Source organism: Anomaloglossus baeobatrachus, chromosome 1 (assembly GCF_048569485.1).
Source record: "Anomaloglossus baeobatrachus isolate aAnoBae1 chromosome 1, aAnoBae1.hap1, whole genome shotgun sequence".
NCBI lineage: Eukaryota > Metazoa > Chordata > Amphibia > Anura > Aromobatidae > Anomaloglossus > Anomaloglossus baeobatrachus.
In genome coordinates this window covers 847,832,464-847,859,789 of record NC_134353.1, presented here as the reverse complement: position 1 = coordinate 847,859,789, position 27,326 = coordinate 847,832,464, and the positions used below count along the sequence as shown (strand labels likewise).

The 27,326-nt window shown below is 40.1% G+C and overlaps 1 protein-coding gene across 1 annotated transcript in view; it reads left to right on the top strand.

Moving 5' to 3' along the window:
• MAP1B (microtubule associated protein 1B) overlaps window positions 1–21,094 on the top strand; it is a 155,927-nt gene extending 134,833 nt beyond the window's left edge. Inside the window, exons 4-7 of the mRNA XM_075325255.1 lie at window positions 4,820–4,960; window positions 8,429–14,288; window positions 17,983–18,221; window positions 19,814–21,094. Coding sequence (XP_075181370.1) covers window positions 4,820–4,960; window positions 8,429–14,288; window positions 17,983–18,221; window positions 19,814–19,969 — 6,396 coding nt within the window. The 3' untranslated portion in view covers window positions 19,970–21,094. The remainder of the gene's footprint in view (window positions 1–4,819; window positions 4,961–8,428; window positions 14,289–17,982; window positions 18,222–19,813) is intronic.
• Window positions 21,095–27,326: the final 6,232 nt, after the last annotated feature.

Sequence of the window (27,326 nt, the reverse complement as noted above, 5' to 3'; positions counted from 1 at the left end):
CCCATCGCCCTGGGTGCTCCCCAACAGCAGCCGTGGTGCTACATCTCATCACACCGTGGGTGGCATCACCAAGTGATTACAGCAATCCCCGTATATATACGTCCCCTTTTATTTAAAGTGTCCGCGCGACCTCGGATCCGGAGAATCCCTTGAGCCACACTGCGGATCCGGATCCGAGCAGCCCCGACTGCTGGCGTGGGGGCGGCACACAATGAATTTGCAAACATACAGCCAATGTCATTAAAGGGAACCTGTCAGCAGATTTGGTGACTATAAGCTGCGGCCACCACCAGTGGGCTCTTATACACAGCATTCTAACAGGCTGTATATAAGAGCCCAGGCCGCTGTGTAGAACGTAAAAAAATGACTTTATAATACTTACCTAAACAGTTGCTGTGGTGGAGTTGGGTCATATGGGCGTCTCCGTTCTTCTTTCTCAGCCATCTTTGTCGTCCTTCTTCTAAGGCCTCTGCCACACTTACGTGACAAAACGTAACGTTTTTGTCACGTACGTGTTAAAGGGGTGGTTTGTTCCACATGTGCTGTTTTTGTGGCATGTATGTGTTCTCTGTGTGTTTTTCGTAATAACACACAGAGAACGGAAAGTCCCGCCTACCTGCATCATCTGGCGCTGTCTGTGGTGCTAAATGACAGCATCCGGCCAAAGCCACTCCCCGCTGACGCTGCTTCTGGCCCCCAGTGAAAGAGAAGCGTTGTTTCAATTCACTGGGGGACGGATGCAGGGGACAGCCACGGCAGAGACTGCAGGTATGGTGGAGGTGAGTATGTGTTTATATTATTTTTACACTGACACGTGTGTTTCTCCGGTGCGTATCACGTGGGCCCCCATCCACACTACATCCGTGTGGTACGGGTGCGGGCCGTGTGACACCCGTGCTGCCGGAGCAACACGGACATGTCAGCGGTTTTAAAAAACGGACACACGTAAGTACGGAAGGGAGACACGTTCCATTCCTGAATACTTACGTGTGTCCAAAACAAAAACAATACATAGGACCACATGGGCTCGTGTCTCCAGTACGTGAAAAAAAAAGGCACACACGTACCGGAGGGACGGATGTGTGTCGCAAGCCTAAAGCAGGGGTGCATGACGCCGGCATTGAGGTCCTGTACAGGTGCACTTTGATCTGCCCTGAGTAGGGCAGATTAAAGTATTGTAGTGCGCCTGCGCTGCACCGACGAGTGTGTATGACATAGGATGCGTCATGCACACAGGCTTCAGAAGGAGGACGACAAAGATGGCCGAAAGAGGAGGCGCCGACACCGGAGAACAGAGATGCCCATATGACCCAACATCATCGCAGTGACTGTGTAGGTAAGTATTATAAAGTGATTTTTACGTTCTACACAGTGGCCTGGGCTCTTATATAGAGCATGTTAGAGTGCCGTATATAACAGCCCAGTGGTGGTGGCCCCAAATCTGCTGATAGGTTCCCTTTAATAACTATCTTCAGTGTAAAGAACAAGGAATCTTGGAAGTGATGATGGAACTGCTTACCAGCTACAAGACTGCGTACACTTTTTCATTGTCACACATCCCACTTTACGACTATTATGGTTCTTAAGAGAATGTCAATAAACAATTTACCAGGGTCTTGCAAACTGCTGTCACATTCAATGTTATGGGAGTTGAGGGTCTGGAACTAAACAAAACCCATCTATGAAAATGGCCAGGATTCACAGCAGCTAACACACATTCCTTTCTAATGAGTGCCCAGGGTCCCCATCAAGCCTAAGCCAGAAGAAAGGAATCAGACCAATGCTGCTCTCATTCTGAAGTGCTTATTAAAAAATCCCAGCGTTACCACCAAACATTTTATAATGGATTAAAAAATGAAAAACTAAATTGATCCGCTCATAATAAAATAATACAGTTTACTAAAATGATAATGTTAAATACATACAAGAGAATTCAATAAACATACAAGACATTAAAAGATGTATAATATTTCACATTATCAAGAGCTAACCAGAAACAATGTCAATAAACATGTATTATAATCAGCCTCCATATCAGTGTAGCCTTTGAGTCCTGCAGTTATATTTGGGCTCAACGGTTTTGTCTAATCCTAAATTTTCTACCCCCTTCCCAGCCTCCCTGGGGTCTCGCAACACAAAACTATGAGACCTTTCTGGAATCAAAACAAGTGTCTGTATAGTGCAAATGTCCTAAAGTAACTAATTAGGAATGTTACCTTATACCCAACATTCTCTGACACAAAAGCAAAGTCAAAATTGAAATTAAGAATATTAACCCCTTCATGAAGGAGCCAATTTAAGTTTTTGCGTTTTTGTTTTTTCCCTCCTACTTCTGTGAGCCATAATTTTTTTATTTTTCTATCAACTCAGACATATGAGGGCTTGTTTTCTTACGGAACGTGTTGTACTTTTGACTGACACCATTAATTTTATCCCATAGTGTACTTGAAAATTGGAAAAAAATCCAAATGTAGTAAAGTGTGAAAAGAAAAATCACAATTCCTCTGACATGGTTTATTTGGAATTGTTTTTACAGTGTCCATTTTGTGGTAAAAATTGCAATGCATCTCCTCATCAGTACAATTATGTCCAGTTTTTTTAGTTGTTTAGAAAAAAACAGAAGCTTACAAAACAAATTGTGGAGGAGGGATGTCGGTTGTGTCGCCATTTTCCGTAATGCTTTCATTTTCTGGTCAGTGAAGACATGTGATTGCTTATTTTTTGTGGGGTGAAATAACATTTTTTTTATACCATTTTGGGGTATATATGAGTTTTGATCGCTTGTTACAGTATTTTTTGTCGTATTCCAGAGGCGCAAAAAATTAATTTTTGCATTCTTAAATTTTTGTTTAAAGTTTTAAAGTGTTTATCAATTGGGTTAATTATTTTTATACCTTGATAAATCGGTCATTTAGAATGCAGTGTTCCCACATATGTGTGTTTTTTTTATTATTACCTTTATTTTTCATGAGCAAAAGGGGAATAATGTGAACCTATATGTTTTTTAAATATTTTTTCATATTTTTTTTACACTTTTTTTTACTTTCATTGTTTCTAATAGTCACCTTAGAGGACTTGAAGTTATGATCATCTGATCGATTGTGCTTTATACAGCATTGCCAAAGCATTGCTGCATCTGATGAAAACCAGAGTCTCCTTTGAAGCTCGGCCACAGGCAAGTTTCAAAGGAGCACTGCTATAACAAGCATGGAGGTGTTCAGAACCCTGTTGTCACAGGAATAATCAATGATTTTCTATCACATCAGAGGTCCGCTGATGGGTGCTTAAAATGGAGCACCCCGTAATGGTGTGTGTTAAATCCCTCTGTTAAAGTTTGACAACAGGATTTAACAGGTTAACATTTGCAGGTAGAACTCTGTCCACCTGCGATTATTAGAGGCAGGTTCTTGCTGTAATACACAGGCATCACCTGCTCCATACACCGGCTTCCAACTTGCACCGTACATGTACGGCGTATGTCGTGAGAGGGTTAAGCTTTAAGAATCAAACTGAACCATTAGAATAACTCTTCCCGATACATCTACATTTGCTCATTTTATAGGAAATGCTAACTGAAGCTGCACCTTATAAGTGATTTATAGGGAAGGCACAACCTAATGTTTAATTAGAGGCCAAACTAAATGGTTAAAAAGTCTTCTGGGTTGTACATTATCACAGAAAATATCTAGTAGATAAAACAACAAAATTTACCAAACTACAAAATAACATGAAAAACCTACAGGTTCTGTCAGATATGACACAAAGAGCAGTTGTTGATGCAGAATGCTTGAAGAGCATTGCATCTCATCTCCATGGAACTCCAAAGATTCCATTGTAAGTCATTGGCATCCATCTCTTCCAACAAGCCTACAACCTACAATAACCCTCAGTCCAGTACACCACTGCGCAACCAGCTCTGTCCTAACCGATTGTACCATCACTCATTCCCTATAGACTGTGAGCCCTCGCGGGCAGGGTCCTCTCTCCTCCTATACCAGTCTGTTATGTACTGTTAATGATTGTTGTACGTATACCCTCTTTCACTGTAAAGCGCCATGGAATAAATGGCGCTATAAAAATAAATAATAATAATAATAATTGGCATTCATTGGGAGCCAGTAACATCTGTCCCAAGTGTGATTACTGTGATGCTAGTCACTACTTAACCGTGGTCAGGAAACTGGAGGGCACGACAGGACATAGGAAATAAGCAGAAACGCAGTCAAGTCACAGGCCAAGGGTCAGAATTCCAGGAGAGTACGTATAGATTTAGGGAGCAGACAGAGACGTGGTCAAGTAATGGTCCAAGGTGAGAAGCCAGGAGGTAACAACAATAACAGAGAGCGGACAGAGAGGAGTCACTCAACTGTCCGGGATCAGAAAACATAGAACAGAACACAAATACAAGCCAAGAGCACAACTGCAGAATCAGAGAGTATGACTGGCGAGGTTCTGGGAGAGCATGCTCAGTAATGAAACAGGGCAATTACAGGAAGGTGGAACACCTGAGTAATCAGCACCTCCCAGAACCTGCAAGGAGTCCTATGCTGTCAAACTTCTGTTCAACTAGCGCTCAAAGAAACACAGCCGAGTATCTTCAAATGCTCTGCACAAAGGAAACATGTCACTGCCGGAACTGTAGGTCAGGAAGGCGCGGCAGAGCATCATCTGTGTGCACGATGCCCTGCACAGAGGGATCGTGGAAACTACTCAAAATTTTCCGCGAGATAGTAATGTTTTGAAATCTTCAAATAATGTAATGTACTAAATATGTCTTGAAGTAAGTATTGAATGGAGGATGTTTGTCTTTTATCATTAGGTACGATTGATGATCACAGATGCTGCAAGACACAAACTATTAGTGTTGACCGGACAATGCTTTGAAAATACAGGCGAACTTATTCTTCAATCTGGATCCTTCTCATTCCAAAATTTCATAGAGATCTTTGCAGATCAGGAGGTGTGTGTCATCATCGGATATAGCAAGTAATATCCTGAATATGTACTAGCTTTGCTGCATTGTTTTGCATAGACTAAAATTTTTGTTGAATAAATAACTACATTAAGTATTCATTACCATCAAATATCAGTAATAAAGAGACTGCCGAGTAATTTATCAAAGAGAATATAATCACCTGTAAAACAGTAATTAATGAAAAGTACAATTTACAGTAAATATCATTTAATGCATACTTCACAAGAAAAATGATTGTAAGATTCTTCCTCACTGCCTACCACAAAAAATGGCAGCCTAGAAGAAACAGCAGGATGCTGTCGAATTATCTGCAGCTCACAGCACAGACCACAACTTTTCCATCTTGTGATTAAACAGCAAAGTACGCTAATATAATGAGAAAAATAATTTTATTGCAATGGTGTACACTATAATAATTTTTTCTTGCAAAACTCAAAGCAGGTTTTAACAACACAAATGAATTTTTAGTGATTCATTCAGGAAAATTATATTGAAATATTCTTGCTTTCATGTTTGCCACAGGACTATACACAATAGACTGACCTTTCATGTTCTGTGCAGATTACTTCTTAGTTATTCTGTGTAGACTGGGACATGCTCAGCCTAGTCATTTCATTCTGTGCAGCTTACTTGTTAGCTATTTTGTATAGATTGAGACATGCTCATGCTCAGCTTAGTAATTTCACTCTGTGCAACTTACTTGTTAGCTATTCTGTGTAGACTGGGACATGCTCAGCTTAGTCATTTCGTTCTGTGAAGCTTACTTGTTAGCTATTTTGTATAGATTGGGACATGCTCAGCTTAGTCATGTCATTCTGTGCAGCTTACTTGTTAGCTATTCTGTGTAGACTGGGACATGCTCAGCTTAGTCATTTCGTTCTGTGAAGCTTACTTGTTAGCTATTTTGTATAGATTGGGACATGCTCAGCTTAGTCATGTCATTCTGTGCAGCTTACTTGTTAGCTATTCTGTGTAGACTGGGACATGTTCAGCCTAGTCATTTCATTATCATGTGCTGATCCAGGATTTACTGAATGATGACGGCTTTTTTTGTTATGCTATAAGGTAAAATAAGGCTATATAGCATACCATAGACTATACACACATGCTTTTTGTGCAACTCTCCTGTTGCTGCCTCATCTATAAGGAGGGGTTTAAATGAATTATACACATATATACTTGAAATAGCATGTTATCGAATGTATTACCGTAATTTACTTCTTAGGTGCCCTGATTTGAAGATATCAGCTTGGTCCTGAAAGATCCATGTCCAGCTTTATGTTCAAAACAAGTCAGCATTTTGTGTGTCAGTATGTTATCAGTGCTGTATGTGAAGGGAGCTGGCTGACTAACATATTGTAAGCGCTCAGCCAGCCTCCTTCTCTGTCACGACTGATGAAAAGACAGAAAATGGAACAACTGGCTTAGCATTTGAAATGAGCCAGCTAACCATCCTCTTCACATATTCTTTAAAGGGATACATCATAATGTGGTGTCCTTCATCATTTGCTGTAGGAATAGTATTTTCATTTTCTCTGGTTGGTTATCTCCTTTACCCATTTTAGGCAGAACATTTGCTGAACATCCATTTACCATATTGTGAGTAAAGTTTTCCACTAGAATAAATATATCGGGCATAATGTAAGAAAAAAGTACAGACAAAACATGGAAAAGGTGCTGATTCCATACAATGTCAATAGTAGGATATATCTGGATCACAGGTCAGTAAAGTGCTGCTCTGAAGCCAACAAAACACCAGTAATAGAATGTAAATGCTTCGGTATTCAAAAGACGAAAAAAGAAAAAAATAATTACTTTTCTGTAATGCTTTTATTTAGTGTTCAGAATTTTTTTTTTGTGAAACATGTCGTACATCCTGTTGGACGTTTTGGCTGTAAGCATCAGCCTTTTTCAAGGATAACATGTGAAGAGAAGTAACCTGGAAGGGGAAGGAAAAGGAACCGTAGATAGGAGGATACAGATTAACGACCTTTTCTTGGAACTATAAGTAGTCCTCCATAGGTTCAAGAGTATCTGTCACGCTCCCCGGCTCCCCTGCTAGGCTCCCCGGCTCCCCTGCCATGCTCCCCGGCTCCTCTGCCATGCTCCCCGCTCTCAGGTCGCGCTCCGCCGCTCCCGTGCCAGGCTTCCCGGTTCCCCGCTCCACAGCCTTCCTGCCCCATCGCCTGCGGTCTCCAGGCATCCCGGTCCCCGCTCCCGGCGCCCGTCGGCAACTCGGCCCCAGCCAGGCTCTCCAGCTTCCTGCTCACTGCTCCCTCCTCTGGCTTCTGGCACCCGGGCCTCGCGCATGCGCATTAGGGCGCGCGCGGTCATTGACCCTCTCTTAAAGGGTCAGTGTCCTCCAACAGGATATTGAAGAATCAGGTACAGGGTATATAGGGGGATCCTTTCCAAGTGGGCGGGGCCTGTTCTTCGTGTTTTGCTAAGCTAGGAGTCAGGTCTCCTTGTGTCTTGCGGTATACTTACCTATCTCTCTCCTAGAGCTGCTCCTGCCTCGCCATCCGGTCCTGACGATTCCCGAACCCCGAACGGTCGCTGTCCGCCATCCCGTCAGTCCATACCATCTCTGATCCCTGTGGTGACCCGTCTTCTCGCTCCGTCGGTTCCGGACTCTGCCTGACAACATCTTGGCCTCCGAACCTGAGCTCCATCACCCGGACTACCTTCGGTGACTCCGTGGTCCCAGGGACTTCTACACTCCACTCCTTCGAACGGACTGTCCTGCTACCTGTAGTGCTCCGGCTACCGGACCCCTTGCCTTCAGTGAGGTGTTCGGCCCAGTGGATCCACCTCCTGGGTCTGCCCGTCCACCTGGCCCTAACAGTATCCTAATGAAAAAGTGGTGGCTATGCACCATGTGGATGCTTATGTTGTGGTGGGGCTCACAGCACCTGAAGTCACTATATGTACATAAAAGGAACTATATCCACATGGGTAGTATGGGAATTGAGCCCCACCACGTGAGTATCCACATGGTGCATAGCCACCACTTTTTAGTTAGGATTCTCTTGGACCAATAGAGGACTACTTATAGTTCCAAGAAAATGCCGTTACTCTGTATCCTCCTATCTTCGGTTCCTTTTTATTCCCCTTCCAGATTACTCCTCCTCACATGTTATCCTTGAAAAAGGCTTACGCTTACAGCCGAAACATCGGACAAGATGTATGAAATGTTTCTCAAAAAATGTTTGTCTGAACACAAAATAAAAGCATTACAGAAAAGGAATTATTTTTTTCTTTTTTTGTCTTTTGAGTGCCGAAACATTTATATTCCATTCCATACAATATGACTGTCATTTACCAGGACAAAGACAAATGTTATTGCTGTAGGCAACTCCTTCATGTTTTACCTGCATTAATTTTAGGACTATTGTCTGTTTTTCTCAATTCCTTATTATTAAATACATATTTGTCTTTTGTCTCTATATGTAGATTGGTGAACTTTTGAGCAATACACATCCTGCAAATAAAGCAAGCCTTACACTTTTTTGTCCTGAAGAAGGACATTGGAAGAATTCTAATCTGGAGAGACACAACCTTCAAGATTTCATCAACATGAAACTCAACTCATCTTCAGTTTTGCCTGAAATGGAAGGACTTTCTGAATTTACAGAATACTTATCAGAATCTGTGGAAATACCATCACCTTTTGACATTTTAGAACCTCCCACATCTGGTGGCTTTCTGAAGCTTTCAAAGCCATGTTGCTATATTTTCCCAGGAGGAAGGGGCGACTCTGCTTTGTTTGCAGTGAATGGCTTTAACATGCTCATTAATGGTGGATCTGAGAGAAAATCTTGTTTTTGGAAACTCATTAGACATTTAGATAGGGTGGATTCAATATTGCTCACCCACATTGGAGATGACAATCTGCCTGGTATCAATAGTATGCTTCAAAGGAAAATATGTGAGCTCGAAGAAGAACAGTCTCAAGGGTCAACGACCAACAGTGATTGGATGAAAAACCTTATCTCTCCAGACCTTGGAGTTGTCTTTCTTAATGTTCCAGACAATATGAAAAACCCAGAACCTAACTTCAAAGTTAGAAGAAGTATAGAAGAAGCTAATTTTACACTTCAGTACTTAAGTAAATTATCTATGAAACCAGAACCTCTGTTCAGAAGTGTAGGAAACTCCATTGAACCCATTATCTTGTTTCAAAAAATGGGTGTAGGAAAACTTGAGATGTATGTGTTGAATCCATTAAAGGGAAGCAAAGAATCTCAGTATTTTATGCAGCAGTGGTCAGGCACCAGCAAAGAAAAAGCTGGCTTGGTGCTACCTAATGGTCTAGAAGTTGATGTCCCTATTAATTATTTAACTTCAATTTCCTCTCTTATTGTATGGCATCCATCAAATCCTTCTGAGAAAATAGTAAGAGTCCTGTTTCCAGGAAATACTACACAATACCAAATACTTGAAGGCCTTGAAAAGCTCAAACATCTGGACTTTTTGAAGCAACCTGTCATAACACAGAAAGACCTAAGTGATACTATTTCAAGCCCTGCAGTAAAGCAAGCAAAGATGAAGCAGAGGGCCGAAAGCAAAGAAAGTCTAAAGTCCTCAAAAACAACTCCCAGCAGCAAACCGGTGAAAAAAGAATCAAAGGAAGAGCATTCAGAAGGTGTAAAAAGCAGCCACCCCGAACAAGCAGAAAAGGTAGACAAGGAGAAAACATCTATTAAAAAGCCTGTAAAAAATGAGGCTAAATCCTCAGCAGAAAAGCCTGTTTCACACAAAGAGGAGCCAATCATTAAATCAGAAAATATAGAAAAACAAAAAGCTGACGTTAAGCCCAAAGTCATAAAGGAAAAAGCATTAAAAAAAGAAGTAAAAGCAAAATCTGATGATGTAAAGAAAGAAGCACCGAAGAAGGAAGACAAAACTCCAGTTAAAAGGGAAGATAAAATAAAGAAGGAAGTTAAAGAGGAAAAACTTAAGAAAGAGGTTAAGGAAGAAAAACCTAAGAAAGACATTAGGGAAGACAAAGTGAAAAAGGAAGCTAAGGAAGACAGAGTGAAAAAAGAGGTCAAGAAGGAAGTAAAGAAGGAGGAGAAAAAAGAGGTTAAAAAGGATATAAAAAAAGATATTTCTCAAAAAGACTTGAAAAAAGAAGTTAAAAAAGATGAAAAAGAGAAGGATGCCAAAAAAGAAATCAAGAAACCTTCAAAAGAAACAAAGAAAGTATCAGCAACTCCTGAGGTTAAAAAGCTTGCTTCTAAAGGAAAAGTTCAAAAGAAAGAAGAATCTGCTAAAAAGGAAGCAGCTGCTACTAACAAAACAAAGGAAAAGTCAAAAGTAATTAAAAAAGTATCTGAGAAGAAGCCACTGGCAGCCGCAGGAGCTGTTGCAGCCACGGCAGCCGTAGCTGCAGCTGCAGCATCTGTTAAAGCTTCTGCTGCAGCTGCTGAAAATATTGTAGATCTTGTATCACAAAGATCTCTTATGTCTTCTCCTGAAGATTTAACAAAAGACTTTGAAGACCTTAGGGATGAAGAAGGCCATATCATTGAAGAAAAGAGGCCTCAAATACAGGCATTGTCTCCTAGGGATGAAGTAGTCATTGTACAGACTGATTCCTATATTATCAAGAAAGATAATGCTAGCAGTGAAGAACCTGCAGATTCACCAGATGAAGGAATAACTACTACAGAAGGTGAATGTGAACGGACTCCAGAGGAATTAGAAATCATTGAAAAGCACAGGTCAGATGAAAATGACAAATATGAAGATGAAGGAACAGGGCTTGAAGAATCATCTGAAGCTGGTGACTATGAAGAAAAAGCAGAGACAGAGGAGGTTGATGAACAGGTGGAAGATATTGAAGAAAGAACTTCACTGGGTGAACATCAAGCTATTGAGTCAGTTGAAACTGATGAAGAAGCTGATACTGATGCATTCCAAAATTTGAAAGGCAAACATCATAGTCATGAAGACAATCCTGATTCTGAGGCAGCAGATGAACAAGAAGATATAGAGGAAACAGAAGAAGAGGCAGATGAAGATAGAACAGATGATGCAAAAGATGATGATCAGGAAACAGATAAGCTGGATGTTGAATGCCATTATAATACTGCAGCAAAAGACAAGTTTGAAGTTATTAGTGACATTGAAGATAAATATGTCTTGTCTTCTACACCATCCAAAACATCTGAGCCTCAGTCACCTGCTGTAGAGCCAGGAGCTTCTATTCATGATGAAACTTTACCTGGAGGTTCTGAGAGTGAAGCAACAGTATCTGATGAAGAAAATAGAGAAGATCAACCTGAAGAATTTACTGCTACTTCAGGCTTTACTCATTCAACCATTGAAATATCTAGTGAACCAACTCCAATGGATGATATGTCAACACCAAAAGATGTAATGAGTGATGAGACAAACAATGAGGAAAGTGAATCCCCATCTCAAGAGTATGTCAACATAACTAAATATGAGGCAATTTTGTGTTCCCAGGAATTTGAAAAAATAAGGGTTTCTCCAATACATGATGAATTGAATAGTTTGTCTGATGGTTCAAAAGCTGATGCTACTGAAGGCAAGGAATACAATGCTTCAGCATCAACAATCTCACCACCTTCATCTCTAGAAGAAGACAAATTCTCCAAATCAGCACTACGTGATGCTTATGTGTATGGAACCACTGAAATAAAAAGTTCTGCAAATTTACAAATACAGGATAATTATGAGTCAGAAGACAAGCTAAGTCCAAGTAAGAGTCCAGTACTTCCATCACCAATTTCTAAGACACCATTGAGTGAGCGAAGTGTTAATTTTGACCTGACCCCTAATGAAATTAAAACATCTGATCTTGGTGCCTTGCCACCCTTGCATGATGAAGTGCAAGACGTGACAGAACAGTGTCCTAGTCCAGATGATAAAACCTTAGAAGTAGCATCTCCTTCTCAATCTGCTGCTGGAAGTGCTGGTCACACACCTTACTACCAGTCACCAACAGAAGAGAAGGGCACAAACCTTCCAACAGAGAAAATAGAGAAGTCATCTGTCGATGTCGTGTTTGAGTTCTATGATGACAAAGGAAAGAATGAAAGTCCTAGAATAAGTCCCATGGATGAACCAGTGCCAGATTCTGAATCTCCAATTGAAAAAGTTTTATCACCATTGCGTAGTCCTCCATTAATTGGATCAGAGACCCCCTATGATATATTTTTAACCTCTGATGTTAAGTTATCATCTGGACAAGCTAGTATTACCGAAGAAGGACATTCTCCCTCTCAGATTAGCCCTGTGTCTGAGATGTTGTCTGATGCTATACAAGAGAAGAGCAAAGCACTTGGCACTCATTTTGAAACTAAAAGTATGGCATCCAATGTACCAGATGGAGGAAAAATTGCAGGAGAATTTTCTCCCACTCAGATAAGCACTAACCCATTTATCTTGTTTAAGGAGGACACAAAGATGTCTATTTCTGAAGGTACTGCTTCAGACAAATCAGCGACTCCAGTAGATGAAAATGTTGCAGAAGACACATATTCTCACATAGAAGGTGTGGCATCAGTTTCCACAGCTTCTGTTGCGACCAGTTCATTCCCAGAGCCAACTACAGATGATGTTTCCCCTTCTCTTCATGCTGAAGTTGGGTCCCCACATTCCACAGAAGTAGATGACTCTCTTTCAGTTTCTGTTGTTCAGACACCCACCACATTTCACGAAACAGAAATGTCACCATCTAGGGAGGAGTGTCCCCGCCCAATGTCTATATCACCACCTGATTTCTCACCTAGAACTGGAAAATCCACATCCTCACTCCAAGAACAGAGATCACCAGAGCAGTCAACAATGGAGTTCAGTCAGGAATCACCAGAGCAATCTTTTGCCATGGACTTTAGTAGACAATCACCAGAACACCCTGCAGTAGCTTCTAGTATGCTACATATATCAGAAAATGGACCAACTGAAGTGGAATATAGTCCATCTGACCATCAAGACTCTTATTTTGGTAACAAGATTTCAATTGACAATCGATTTGTGGCAGATAAAAATGAAGAACATGCAGCAACTGAATCTCAAGTAGAGGCATCACCATCTACTTCTTCTGCACACACACCATCACAAACGGGTTCCCCTCTGAAAGAGGAAGATTCCTTGAAAGATGTAGTTCAAAATACTGATATGCCCCTTTACTCACCACCAATACTAGAGCAGGAATATTTTATGCAAGGAAATCTCTCTCCTGAAACAGAGGTTTCTCCAATAACTCCAGCACCATCTTCACTTAGACAGTCATCTAGTACAGTTGATCCTCCATGTCCAAAAAATGATCTGTCACTGGATTACGGCTCAGTAGCCTCATCTGTATCAATTTCCTCTGATGAACCATTTGGATTTCAGTCAAGGGCAGTAAAAGAACCCACAGTTTTACATAATACAAACCCCTTTGCTTATGCAGCAGATTTAGATGACAGGAATAACGTATGTGAGGCTTATAGTTATTCCCGTGAAATGAATGATAGATTTTCTGTTACTGACAAGTCACCTTTTGCTGAGAATCGACAAGAAGTTGATCTGTGTCTTGTTTCTGCATGTGAGTATAAACACCCCAAAACAGAACTTTCACCTTCTTTCATTAACCCAAATCCTTTAGAATGGTTTGCAAGTGAGGAGCAAGCTCAGGAGCTAGACAAGCCATTAACTCAACTTGGAGGAGCCCAGCCACCCTCAGGAGGAAAACAGAAAGGACGTCAATGTGATGAAACACCTCCCACCTCAGTTAGTGAATCAGCCCCATCTCAGACAGATTCAGATGTTCCACCAGAAACTGAAGAGTGTCCTTCTATAACAGCGGATGCAAACATAGATTCTGAAGATGAATCCGAAACTATCCCTACTGATAAAACAGTAACCTATAAACATATGGATCCTCCTCCTATTCCCTTGCAGGATCCAAGCCCATCTCCTAGGCACCCGGATGTCTCAATGATGGATCCAGAAACTATATCTGTTGACCCAAGTTTAGGCAAGCCTATGAAAAAAGATTTAAAAGAAAAAGGAAAAACTAAAAAGGCAGGAGGGAAAACCAAATCCTCTTCTCCAGCTAGAAAGAGTGATGGCAAATCTAAGATTTCAGCAGCATCACCAAAGCCTGGGCCAATCAAAGAAAGTTTAGAGAGAAGTTCCAAGAGTGTCGCTCCAAAAAAGAAAGACTCGGTAGAAAAAGGTCCAAAAAGTGGCTCAATTACCGACCCCAAAGCTGCAAAGGTGGAAGAGAAGGATAAGGAAACCAAGAACGCATCTAATACAAGTGCAACAAAATCAACTAAAACTGGATCCACAGGTCAGTTGGGTATATTTTAATTGAACACAAGATATTTATCAAAAATGTTTAACACTTAAACTGTTCTTCTTGTCCATAGAAACCAATCACACTGCAGCTTTAACCCTTCAGCGAAATTAAAAAATAGAATCCAAACTGTTGCTCAGAAGTAGGAAAATTTGGTTGCCTTCTTCCAAAATCAGTGGAACACCTGTCCACAGGCTGTGCATGGTATTGTAGTTCAACTGCAATAGAACTGACCTGCAGTATCAGACATAACCTATGGATCATTGTGGCATGGTTTCTAATCCTACACAATCCCTTTAATTATTTTCATAGGATAACTATCATAGTATCATAGTATCATAGTTTTTAAGGTTGAAGGGAGACTCTAAGTCCATCTAGTTCAACCTGTAGCCTAACATGTTGATCCAGAGGAAAGCAAAAAAACCCCAATGTGGCGAACAAGTTCCAGTGGGGAAAAAATTTCCTTCCTGACTCCACATCCGGCAATCAGACTAGTTCCCTGGATCAATACCCTGTCATAAAATCTAATATACATAACTGGTAATATTAAATTTTTCAAGAAAGGCGTCCAGGCTCTGCTTAAATGTTAGTAGTGAATCACTCATTACAACATCATGCGGCAGAGAGTTCCACAGTCTCACTGCTCGTACAGTAAAGAATCCTCGTCTGTGATTATGATTAAACCTTCTTTCCTCAAGACGTAGCGGATGCCCCCGTGTTCCAGTCGCAGGCCTAGGAGTAAAAAGATCTTTGGAAAGGTCTCTGTACTGTCCCCTCATATATTTATACATTGTGATTAGATCCCCCCTAAGCCTTCGTTTTTCCAAATTAAATAACCCCAAGTTTAATAACCTGTCTTGGTATTGCAGCCCACCCATTCCTCTAATAATCTTGGTCGCTCTTTTCTGCACCCTCTCCAGTTCAGCTATGTCCTTCTTATATATCGGTGACCAGAATTGTACACAGTATTCTAAGTGCGGTCGCACTAGTGACTTGTACAGAGGTAGAACTATATTTTTTTCATGAACACTTATACCTCTTTTAATACATCCCATTATTTTATTAGCCCTGGCAGCAGTTGCCTGACACTGTCCACTAAAGTGAAGTTTACCATCCACCCATACACCCAAGTGTTTTTCTGTGTCTGTTTTACCCAGTGTTCTACAATTAAGTACATAATCATAAATGTTATTTCCTCTACCCAAGTGCATGACCTTACATTTATCTACATTAAACTTCAATTGCCACTTCTCAGCTCAATCCTCCAATTTACATAAATCTCCCTGTAATATAAAATTATCCTCCTCTGTATTGATTACCCTGCAGAGTTTAGTATCATCTGCAAATATTGAAATTCTACTCCGCATGCCCCCAACAAGGTCATTTATAAATATGTTGAAAAGAAGCGGGCCCAATACTGACCCCTGTGGTACCCCACTATGAACTATAAGTCTGAAATATTTATAGAGCTATATAGAAGGTTTGTACCAAAAAGGTGTTTTATATCTTCATCCATAAAGGGATTTTCATGCTTTAGAATATTGATGGCCCATAGGTCAGTAGGGGTCTGACTTTAGAGAATCCAGATACTTGTAGATGTCATGACCTAATGATAGACCATAAATATTCTAAACTCTAAATCCTTTAGGAGACAATAGTTATTTTCATATTGAAAAGAGCTAACTGTATCTATAAAAATACAATATCCTAAACAACATGCTATATGACATACAAATGTTGTGGACAAGTCTCTGAGCATCCCCACATACCTCTATAGAAGGTCAAACACTAGCATGCCATTTCATCAAAATGTTAAAACTAGTTTTCTGGAGTAAAACACTTTGAAAAGTACAAATTTTTGTGCAAAGCAACATTGCGTAAAAATTTAGTGACTTGTTATTTTAATTGCACCATTGGCCAGCACCGCTACAATAGGCACAGGACAGGCAGGACGGCCGATCATCAACTTCATAAATTATGTCACTTTAATGGTGCAACTTACGCAAAAACTGTTAGTCAAGTCGATGACTGAAATAGCATTTTTAGTGAGGTGCACGCCAGTGTGAAAATGTGCTGAATTCTTTTAGAGGTGTGTGTTTCTTAATGAATTTGGCGCATCTTACGCCATCACAACGCTTCATTAACACTGGCATGTACTACACTAGTCTTAATGATCGGCCCCCTAGGCTAGTTTGAGAAATGAATACAATAAAAAACGTTGCCTGACTATACTACGAGAGGTAAAATTAGAGTTCATAGGAACCTATGGAAAAGTCAGGAATGTAAGGTGAATGGTAGTACCAGTGCACACAGCTTAAAGGGAACCTGTCACCAGATTTGGTGACTATAAGCTATGGCCACCACCAATGATCTCCTATATACAGCATTCCAGAATACTGTATATAAAAGCCCAGACCGTGCTGTAAAACGTAAATAACACTTTTATAATACTCACCTAAAGGGTGGTCCGGTCTTCGGTCTGGCGCCTCCTCTCTGCTGCTATCTCCGTCCTCATTCTTCCCAGCCCAGTGTGGATGACGTGTCTACGTCGTCCACATAAGCTGACATTGTAGTCCTGCGCAGGCGCACTTTGATCTGCGACACCCATTGGAGAGCAGCAACACCCATCAGACCGGACCAGCCCCTAGGTGAGTATTATAAAAGTGTTTTTTTTACGATATACAGTGCAGCCTGGGCTCTCATATATAGTATTCTAGAATGCTGTATATAAGAGCTCACTTGTGGTTGCCGCAGGTTATAGTCACCAAATCTGGTAACAGGTTCCCTTTAACTGCTATTTCTGGTGCAGAAGCCAGGGAATGGATGATGGGCAAGAAGTTTGTGTGCACAAAGGGGACAGAAATGATTATTAAAGTATGACTACTTTCCTCTAAAAACAGTGCCACAGCTGCCCACAAGTTGGTTTTGGTAATGCCACCCAGACTCATACAATTAAAAGTAGCTAAGCTGCCATTACAGACAAAAGCCATGGACAGGAGTTGACTCTCTGTGCTGGTACTACCTTGTAACTAAGGGTGCATGTACATTATGTGTTCATGCACATGTGTTTTGCTCGTTCATCTGATGACTGGCAGCATAATGTTCCAGATAATCTGGCAGGATCTTAACATATTTCCATTTACAGCCTTGATTGTGACAAAAATCTTGAAAAATAAAAATTCAGATTAGCTTGTAATTGTGTATGCAATGTAGTACAATACAAGGAAAAGCATGAGGTTTACAATTTGGGAATTCCATGCTGTGAACCATATCGGCTCTATAAGTGGCATATTTGTATAAGCTGCACAACCCACTGTGAACAAAGTCTAGGACTTCCAAAAACCTACCTTATACTATGAGTTTACTTTTGTTCTCTGTTCCTCAACTCCAGTCCTCATGGCCCACCAACAGTGCATGTGTTCCGAATTTCCTTAGTATTGCAGAGATGATAATTTAATCATTTGCATAAGGGATAATTCCACCACTTGTGCATTGCTAAGGAAATCCTGCACTGTTGGATGGGCCTTGAGGACTGGGTGGAGGAACACTTGTTTAGAAGATTATCGAATGTGTTGTAAAATTAATCTGAATCACAATCTTACTTTTACCCCTAAATATATAGCCAGAAAACAGGCTTGATGTTTTTTTAACTACTCTTCGCTTAGTTTTATTTGTATTTGGTTTTCAGGAAGTGGAGCCACGAAGACAACAAAATCAGCCGCAGTGCCCCCAGGACCTCCGGTGTACTTGGACCTGGTGTATATACCGAACCACAGCAGTGGCAAAAATGTTGATGTAGAGTTTTTCAAGCGAGTGCGATCCTCATACTATGTAGTAAGTGGAAATGATGCTGCAGCTGGAGAACCAAGCCGGGCAGTCCTGGATGCTCTTCTGGAAGGGAAGGCTCAGTGGGGAAGCAATATGCAGGTATCGTTTATTATTAGAGTGTTCCATATCATATTGATAACTTCACATTCAATTCCAAAAAAGTTTACTACTAACATTAACTGCCTGAATAGGAGGATTTAGCTTTTTGTTGATTTTGCTGTAAATTGAGTATTGAATTGATTCTTTATGATCAAAGTGTTTGAGATCTGGGGCCTCACCAATTTTGAGAATGAGGGGGCTCCTGTGCCTCTTTCTAAGCTTTCCGTGTGCATAATCCAGCAATGCAGGGCCTGATAGCAACCCATCAAGCTGGCTCCATGGTACATATGGAGGCAGCATGACAGAGGTTAAGGGATAAAGTCAGTTTATAACCCCTTTAACCCATTCAGTCCCCATTTTTTTCCTCCTCTTCTTTTTTATTTTCTCTCAATATTGCTATATGGGGGCTTATATTTTGTAGGACGAGTTGTACTTTTGAATGACACCTTTCATTCTGCCCCATATTGTACTGGAAATGGGGAAATAAATTCTAAGTGCGGTGAAATTGGAAAATAAAAAGTGCAATTGTATTTTGGTTTTTTATTTACCATGTTCATTATATGGTAAAACTGATCTGGCAATATGATTCCCCAGGTCACTATAAGTTCATAGATACTAAACTTGTGTAATTTTACTTTTATCTAAGTGGTGAAAAAAAATCAAAAGTTTGTAGAAAAAAAAAAAGACGCTTTTGACACCATTTTCCGAGACCTGTTGCCTCCTCAATTTTCAGGATCTGGAGCTCAGTGATGGCTTATTTTTTGCATCTTGAGCTGACGTTTTTAATTATACCATGTCTGGGTAGATATGATGTTTTTGAATTGCCTTTTACAGCATTTTAATGCAATCTTGCGGTAACCAAAAAAAAATGTAATTCTGGTGTTTTGATTTTTTTCTCACGATGCCCTTTACTGATCAGATTAATTGATTTTATATTGTGATAGATTTCTGAATGTAGCAATATAAAATGTGTATTTTTTATTGTTTTATTTTCAATGGGCAAAAGGGGGATAATTTGAATTATTAGTTTTTTTGTATGTTTTCTTATTTTTTAATTATTTTTTATATTTTTCATTGATTTTACTAGCTTTATGATGGCACTATCCAATTGTTTCTGCTGATCAGCGTGATAATTCAGAATCGCACTGATTAACGAAAATGCTGATCTCCTGTGAATGCCTCCGCTCTGCCAACATTCACAGGAAGTGAGTCATGACAGCAACAAGGGTTATTGGCTGACCCCGGGCTGTCATGACAACATAATGGCGCCCCCTGATCACATCACGGGGCCACCGATGGCGGCAGGGAACAGAGTGATCCCCACCGGAGCATGTTAGAGTTTGACAGTGCGATCTACTGGATCAACAGGCATGGGTGGATCTCCAATCCACCCACGCCTGTTAGCTGCACATGTTGGCTAATTAGATAGCATACATGTGCAGAGAAACATGTGGGGTCAGCACACAAACCCACATCAAAGGGAGAAAGTAAGATCTAGGACGTATATATATGTCCTAGGTCATTATGGGGTTAAATGTGAGATGTCAGATAATTTATGAAATTAACAATATATCTATTTCCTCTAATCGCAGGTCACACTTATTCCAACCCATGATTCAGAAGTGATGCGAGAATGGTACCAGGAGACTCATGAAAAACAGCAGGACCTGAATATTATGGTACTAGCGAGTAGCAGCACAGTTGTTATGCAAGATGAATCCTTCCCAGCATGCAAAATTGAACTGTGAAATCACTGCCCATTCCTTCACCCGATCACAGTGATTACCAGAAATGTCACCTACAGATTAGAACTAACTTCAGAACTGTATATTGCCCACTGCTATCCTGTGTTATGGCGACACAGATGACAGTAATATATTATCTTCATGGCAAACGATAAAGTTCACGTCACTGCAAGCTCTGCTATCCAGGTTTATTATACAGGTTTTTAGGACATGCTCTTGTACACATTCATTCACCTTGGCCCCGGATGAGAACTTTCTTCAAGACTTAAAGACAATAAGAGAGACCAGAAGAAGGACCTGTGTAATGGCTCACCTTTGTGGCATCTCTCCGTCAGTAATAACAGGCTAACGTCTACTTTACTTTTTGTTATACAATATTGTCATTTGCAGGTGCACAACTTGGGATTTTCAAGATGGATCCCGAAGGACAGTTGGTTACAATCAGTATTTGGTGTCCTATTGTCACAGTAACAGGGTCTGAGTATTGGTCCATCTTTCCGTTAAAACATTTATTGAAATTAGTGAAAAATGTTGGAAACAAACAAACAGCAGCCCAGCCACTTCTAATATAGGTTGCGTTATATGTTTAATAGTATACCTGCTATAATCATGCCATGATAAATATGATAAATATACCTGTACAGGGTGGAAAAATAAGCATTGTGTCTGAGGCATTCTCCCGCTAGATTCATCTTACCAAACCTCCAAATTTCGCACATTTTTAATCACAGTCCGTACACAGAAGCAAAATACCAAAGCACTCGGGAGTACATTTGGTAGATAATTTGCCTTAGGAAGTGACTTGAATGTACAAAGATACTTAATGCACTTATTTTTTAACTTCAGTCAGCAAGTGTGCAAAAGTATGCAAGGTCGTAAATTCAGAAGTGTATGCATGCTTGTACGGTGGCAAGAGCCGGGCTGACGGGACACACCGGGATGACAATTATTCTACCGCATTAATACACAATGACTATCTGATGATTGCTTTGCCAGGCAAGTTAAAGATTGAGTGTTCTTTTTCTTTCGATCCTTGTTGACTTGTCCACCTCCTCTGTTACATGTTTCTTGTTTTTACAAAGATTTGAAAAGATGTACAGACCCTTTTTTTATTGTATGTATAAAATCTAAACATTGTTTTTGTTTTTTTAGTTTTTGATTTTGCAAGCAAAGTTATTTTGCCTGCCGCGACTGCGTGACAATAAATGTTCCTTTTAGAGGAGTAAGGAAAGGAAAGGAAAATTTCCGATTTTTAAGAATGATTACTGAATTTCTTCCTTTTATTATACTTAGTGCAAAAAACATTTAATATTAGTTGATGGCAAAGTAATTGCAAAGAATTCTTCCAAGTATCACTGGCATGGAAATGGTTTTATCTGCAGAATTAAAGGATTTGTTCAAAATTAGAAAACAAGGGTGTTATTTTGAGGAAGAGTGCCACTCTGGTTCATTGGCTTTGACCGGTGTTCCATCTTATTCCAATAGCTGCCTCACCAGACGAAGCATAGAAAGAGTGGCACTGTTTTTGGAAAACAAGTGAGACTTTTTTATTTCTAATTATGGATATCACCTTTAATTGTACCTGTCATTTTAGCACAGTGTAGGCAGACATCTTGTCAGAAACATGTGAACGTTCCTCTTACTTTGTCGGTCATCAGTTTTGGAGATAGAATAGCACTGGTCACCAAACTGTAGCTCTTTGGCCGACACTGCTGAATTACAACCTCCAGCCATGGCATCCTGGGTGTAGTTTTAGAACAGCTGGAGAGCTTCATATTGTAACCACTGCTTCCAAAATAGCAGGGGTCCTCAACCTGTGGCTCAGGAGCTACATGTGGCTTGTGAACCTGTGATGTGTGGCTCTCGACTTCCTGCCAGCTTGGTGCACCAGCACCAGGGCTATCAAGCAGCTATGAAGATGAAGGGCAGGTCTCTAGATGGTAACTTTTGTCAGTAGCCCAAATAGAAGAACAAATCTAAATGGTGGTAGGGAAGGAACCCCTGGATCTTCGTATAACTGCCTAGTTGTGATTTCTATGGAATAGGTTTGGCTGTCATTATACCAGTAATAGGGGCTCTGGGTGCCACTAATATGAAGGGGCGGGAGTTGGATCTGGCTTGTGACCCCCTCTCAGAGCTGAATGTAGCTCGCGACCTTCTCTCAGAGCTGAATGTGGGTCATGACTCTTTTTCAGAGTAGAATGTGGATCATGACCCTTCTTCAGAGCTGAATGTGGCAGAAAGGTTGGGGACCTCTGCTATATAGCATACTTGCTCATGAAGAACCTTACACTATGAGTTATACGTTTGCCCTCTACAGTTCATGGGTGATGGGTGCATCTTAAGGCCTTTGCTTATATATGTGACATGATCAATGATTGCAGCTTTAGAAGGTATTGGAACGTAAAGATTGTATTAATCAATGCTTTAAATCATTTAAATGCACTGTCCTACTCACAGTTTGTGAGTTTTGTGATGCCACTGAATTGTGTCTTTTTGTTTTATAATTTGTTGTTTATTTATTTCATTATGTGACTATTTTATTTGCACTTTTGATGTTTGGTACTGTGTTGGACTTACAGTCCAGTTAATGCTGTGAATTAGGAGATATTTTTTTTTTACAAGCAATGATATTTATTGCTTTGCTATTTATGTATGATTATATATCTTTTTTCTCAGTTTCTTATCTTTTTGTTATATTAATCAATATTTTCAATTGGGGTAAATTAAATGGAATGCACTGGAATGTAGCATAGACAGATAATTCTGCCATACGCATTTTCCAGGTGTTTTCAATTATACTACCCACATGATTATATGTTACACAGGGTTGTAAAAGGGTAAAACTCAAAAGTCATTGTAAATATTTAGTTGCCTGTTCCAATATGTCTGTATGAAATTTTACCTACGGAATCTGTCAGAAGAATTTCACCTCTAAAACATTTGTATGCGCATGTAGCTCTTTCAAAGACAAATTCAGCCCGTTCCTCCATTACTGAGATATCAGTGTTTGAATTGATATGTAAATAAGGCTGAAGAGCTGTTTGTAGATCTGAAGCCTCCGCCACTCTAGCTCTATTCCCAATTCAGTGCTCCTGCTTGACAACAGCCTCTATGCTATGTGACTCCAGGCACAGGAGCCATCAGTCAAGCAGGAGGTGGCGGCACTGGGCAGGGAATAGACCTGGAGTGACAGAGGCTTGAGAGATACATAGGATTTTAAGCCTTATTTGCATATCAAATTAAACATTGATTTCTCAGTAATGGAGGAACGGATTGGCCATGTGAAGGTATTGCTGGATTTGTCTTTGAAACAGCTACATGCGCAAATAAATAGTTTCAGGGGTGAAATAATGCTGACTAATCTCATCTAATTTCACTAGTTAGTTTAAAGGACTCATTTAGCAGGCACCTGCAAGTTGCACCTGAGCTTGTTCTGGTGGAATACAGGATGTCCTTAAAGAGGAACAACCAGCAGGATTTTCCTATATAAACTAAAGTCAGTGCTATACTGTTGCGATCATGCTGATTCTATACATACCTGTAGTTGTGAGATCAGATGTATAGTTTCTGAACTACAGGCAAGTAAAGGTTGTGAAATACACTGTTATTTGATGATAGGTGCTGCAGAATATCTAATAGGTGGGTCGCGTTTTGCTAGTTATTTCCGTCCCATCTGCCTGGCTGTCCTTCCTCCCTCTGTAATAGCATAGACAAGGGAAAAAAGGACAGGCAGGCAAACAGAGGCGGGAATAACTAGCAAAACCCAACCCACCTATTAGATATTCTGCAGCACCTATCATGAAATAACAGTGTATTTCACAACCTTTACTTGCCTGTATTTCAGAAACTATACATCTGATTTCACAACTAAAGGTATGTATAGAATTAGCATGATAGTGCCAGTATAGCACTCACTTAGTTTATATAGAAAAATCCTGGTGGTTGGTCCTCTTTAATAATACAAAAGGTGATTATGGTCACCCATTGAATACAACATGTTCATTATTTATTCCACCAGGAAACTGGTACTCAGTGTCACATAGCCATGTATCTAAACGCACACTGCTTTTTTTTTTTTTTAAGAGATTACACTATTATCCATGGCTTTGTGTGGCTTTGCAGCCTAGTCTCATTCGTTTCAATGTGGATGAGTTGCAATACCATACACTACACATGAGACGGCTATGTTTCTAGATGTTGTTCAAATATAATAAAATCCCTTTAAAAAATATAGAATTTCTTCTTCTAAATACATGATGCGTTCCTCTTGGGATGGGGTAAAATAACCTTAATTGTCTTTCAAAATGATAGGGATAGTCTTTTCCAACATTTAAACCTTTTAAGTCCCAAGGTGCTATGTAAATTGTTCACCATTAAGGATAGGAACTGCAAATCCATCTATTCAGTCAGAATCTACAATTCTAAGCCTGCCAAACCAGACATTTAGAAGCGGAAGCATAAGAAAACTTTTCAGGGAAGCTATTGAAGCACTATATAATTACACACGTCTATTCAATGTACACTGCATACTTATTCCTGAGCATGCTGAATTAAAAAGGGGCAATATATTAACTTTATGGAGCAAATCACCAGAGGGGATTTGTCTTTTGCCTTTCCTAGTCGATATATTATTTAGAACTTTAATGAATTGTGCCACATAAAATATCCTTCGCATCTTTACAACCGGTGTCAGTGTAAATATTCTCTGTATTAGCTACAATCTGCTGTTAGACTTTCCTTTCTGATGCCACCAGATCTATTTTATGTTTTGTAGGAATATTGAGTGATTGCAGGACAATAACGTATACTATGTATAGATCACATTCCATATGATAAGAGTAGAGTTTATTCTTTGTAACTGTATTATGAAGGGGTACGGAATAATGGATGAAAGCTGAAGTTTCATGTAAAATGGTGCAAATTATACTTATAGGAAAATAGATTAATACTGCAACGTAAAAGTGGGCCTGTCATCCGCACATGGTGGCCAGCGTTACCAGTTGTATGTAATAAATACATGACCGAGATGATCTACAAAGCATCTAGTCAATGCAAAATGGCATCCTCATTTGGTGATGGATTTACAGTAACAGATCAACTGTTCCTACAGTAGAGCAAATTTCGAGGACTACTGTTCTTACTAGATTCCTAAACCCTTTACAAAAAAAAGTCTGACCTATGACCTACTTGTTTTAGGACTGGGTTTGCAAACATTTTATTACAAAAATTAACCCCATGGATTTTTCCATGGTTTACATGGTGTTACCACAGTGACAGAACTACCCACCATTGGTCGTGGATGTCTAAAACACAACTGTGACAAGACAGTATCAGTTATGATACCGAAGGGTCATTTTCACATCGCCATATGACTGCTGCACCAAAAAGACCTCCTAAACTTTTACATACGTTTCTTTGATCATTTCTGTTCAAAGGTCTGGTTGTTGCAGTTGTAGTATAGACACTAAAAAGTGTCCGTTTTATGTCCATGTGAAAGTGGCCTGATTGCCATCGTCTTGTCAGCCGCGATGCCTGACAGTCATGTGTAGGTCTAGCTTCATATTATTTTTGAGCTATTCACATTTGTACATACAGCTTGATGTGTAAAGCGTCTCACTGCGCGCATGACAGGTTCAATTGCCGGGAAACAACTGGAATTTCTGGCTATAGCATTTGCAATTTTACTTTACAATACACATACCATTTAGTTAGTTTTAAGCCAGTGACACCACCCTTTACCATTAAAGATCCAGAAGAAGCTATGCTGTACACTAGGATGAGTATGACTATTTGCACACCCATTAAGACTTACCATCATACAATTTTTTTCCAATAGCAAGTAAAGAAAAAACTAGGAACAAACTTATATATACACTTTTAACTCGTCAGTGAAATATAAGATGGCTGAAAGGCTTTATTCATAATTTTGGTTAAGACTTGTAACAAAGAGATTCTAACACAAGAGAATATAAAGGATTTACACAAGCTTCTCCGCACTACTATAGCTTCAGGCTTCAGATGCTAAGAAGCCGCAAGTAACATTCCCTCAAGACTGGGCTGTAATAACAAGGAATAATTAGCAGCAATGAACTATGCTAATGCTAACACGTATGCATGCCGCGGTCTATCTTCCAACTTTTGGGACAGGATCAGTCTTGTGGTTGGCTGGGAAGGTCCTCACTCCTCTCTCGTTCTGAATGGTGTTTGTGTCAGTCTGCAGCTGTATATGGTATCGTCTTATAATCCCGCATCACTTCTATTCTACCGATTCATATCTAATGTAGAACATTAGTTTACAGTGAAGTAATATGTAGTGCTTTTATGATATTTGTGTGCAATACCCCACTTCCACTGAGGATATTTGATGTAAAGGAAACAAACTTGGTTCCACAATAAAAGAAAAAAAAACAAATGTGATTTTTCCTTGTCGTGTTATTCATTTGGATTTGACATTTTTCATATTATGCATGGTTTTCTTGCCATCTGTCTATAGCAGAACTCGGTTCATGGTTCACAGTCAATTGGTGCCATTCTGAAGAAGACCTCTTTCGGAGACCCGGAAAGTGGTTGTGTTTACGGCACTGATGACGAGTCCAATGACCCAGAGTAGCAGTATCATAGATCCACATGACGCTGTAAGTTTGGGTCCAGAATTCAGCTGGTGTTCACATGTATTCAGAGGGGAGGAGTACAGAAAGACTCCAAATGCCTGTCACAGTGGCTAATTTAGTGAGAGAACAAAAGGATCAGGTATCTGACTTCAATCTGTCAACTGCCGGGACCACACTGGGGACGATTGGGAGGCCTCCATACGCTGCAGATTGTTAGCCAGTCCCGGAGAGACTCTTCTCAACCATAAATGTTAATAAGCTTAGCTTCAAAGACATCCTAGCTGCTTTCACATTGTAGAAAATCCTAAGAATTGGGACAAGTTACGTGACTTACTCCCCAAAAAGGAGATTAATGCGATTACATGGGTCATGAAAAGCTAAAGTTTTTCCTTCAGTAATTTCAAAACTAGTATACTGAAAATGTGGATCAGTTGTCCATAGCAATGAGGTTGTAACCTCTGTCAAGTGGCAGCTGCAATCTGATGGTTAGGAACAAGTAATGTTCCTCTTCCACTAGTATTAGTAAATCTTACACAATATTACAATCTAAGGGCCCATTTACAGTCCAGAAATCAGAAACTATCATTCCTAGGAAGCCCTATTCCTGACAGCAATCACTCGACAAACATGCAAAATGCTCATTCAACTGCTAAAATAAATTTTAAGCTTGCACGTTGTGCTATGTAGAGAGGTGAAGTGCCGCAGAGAACAAATAGGTGCACAGAAAGTATTAACAATCATTAAAA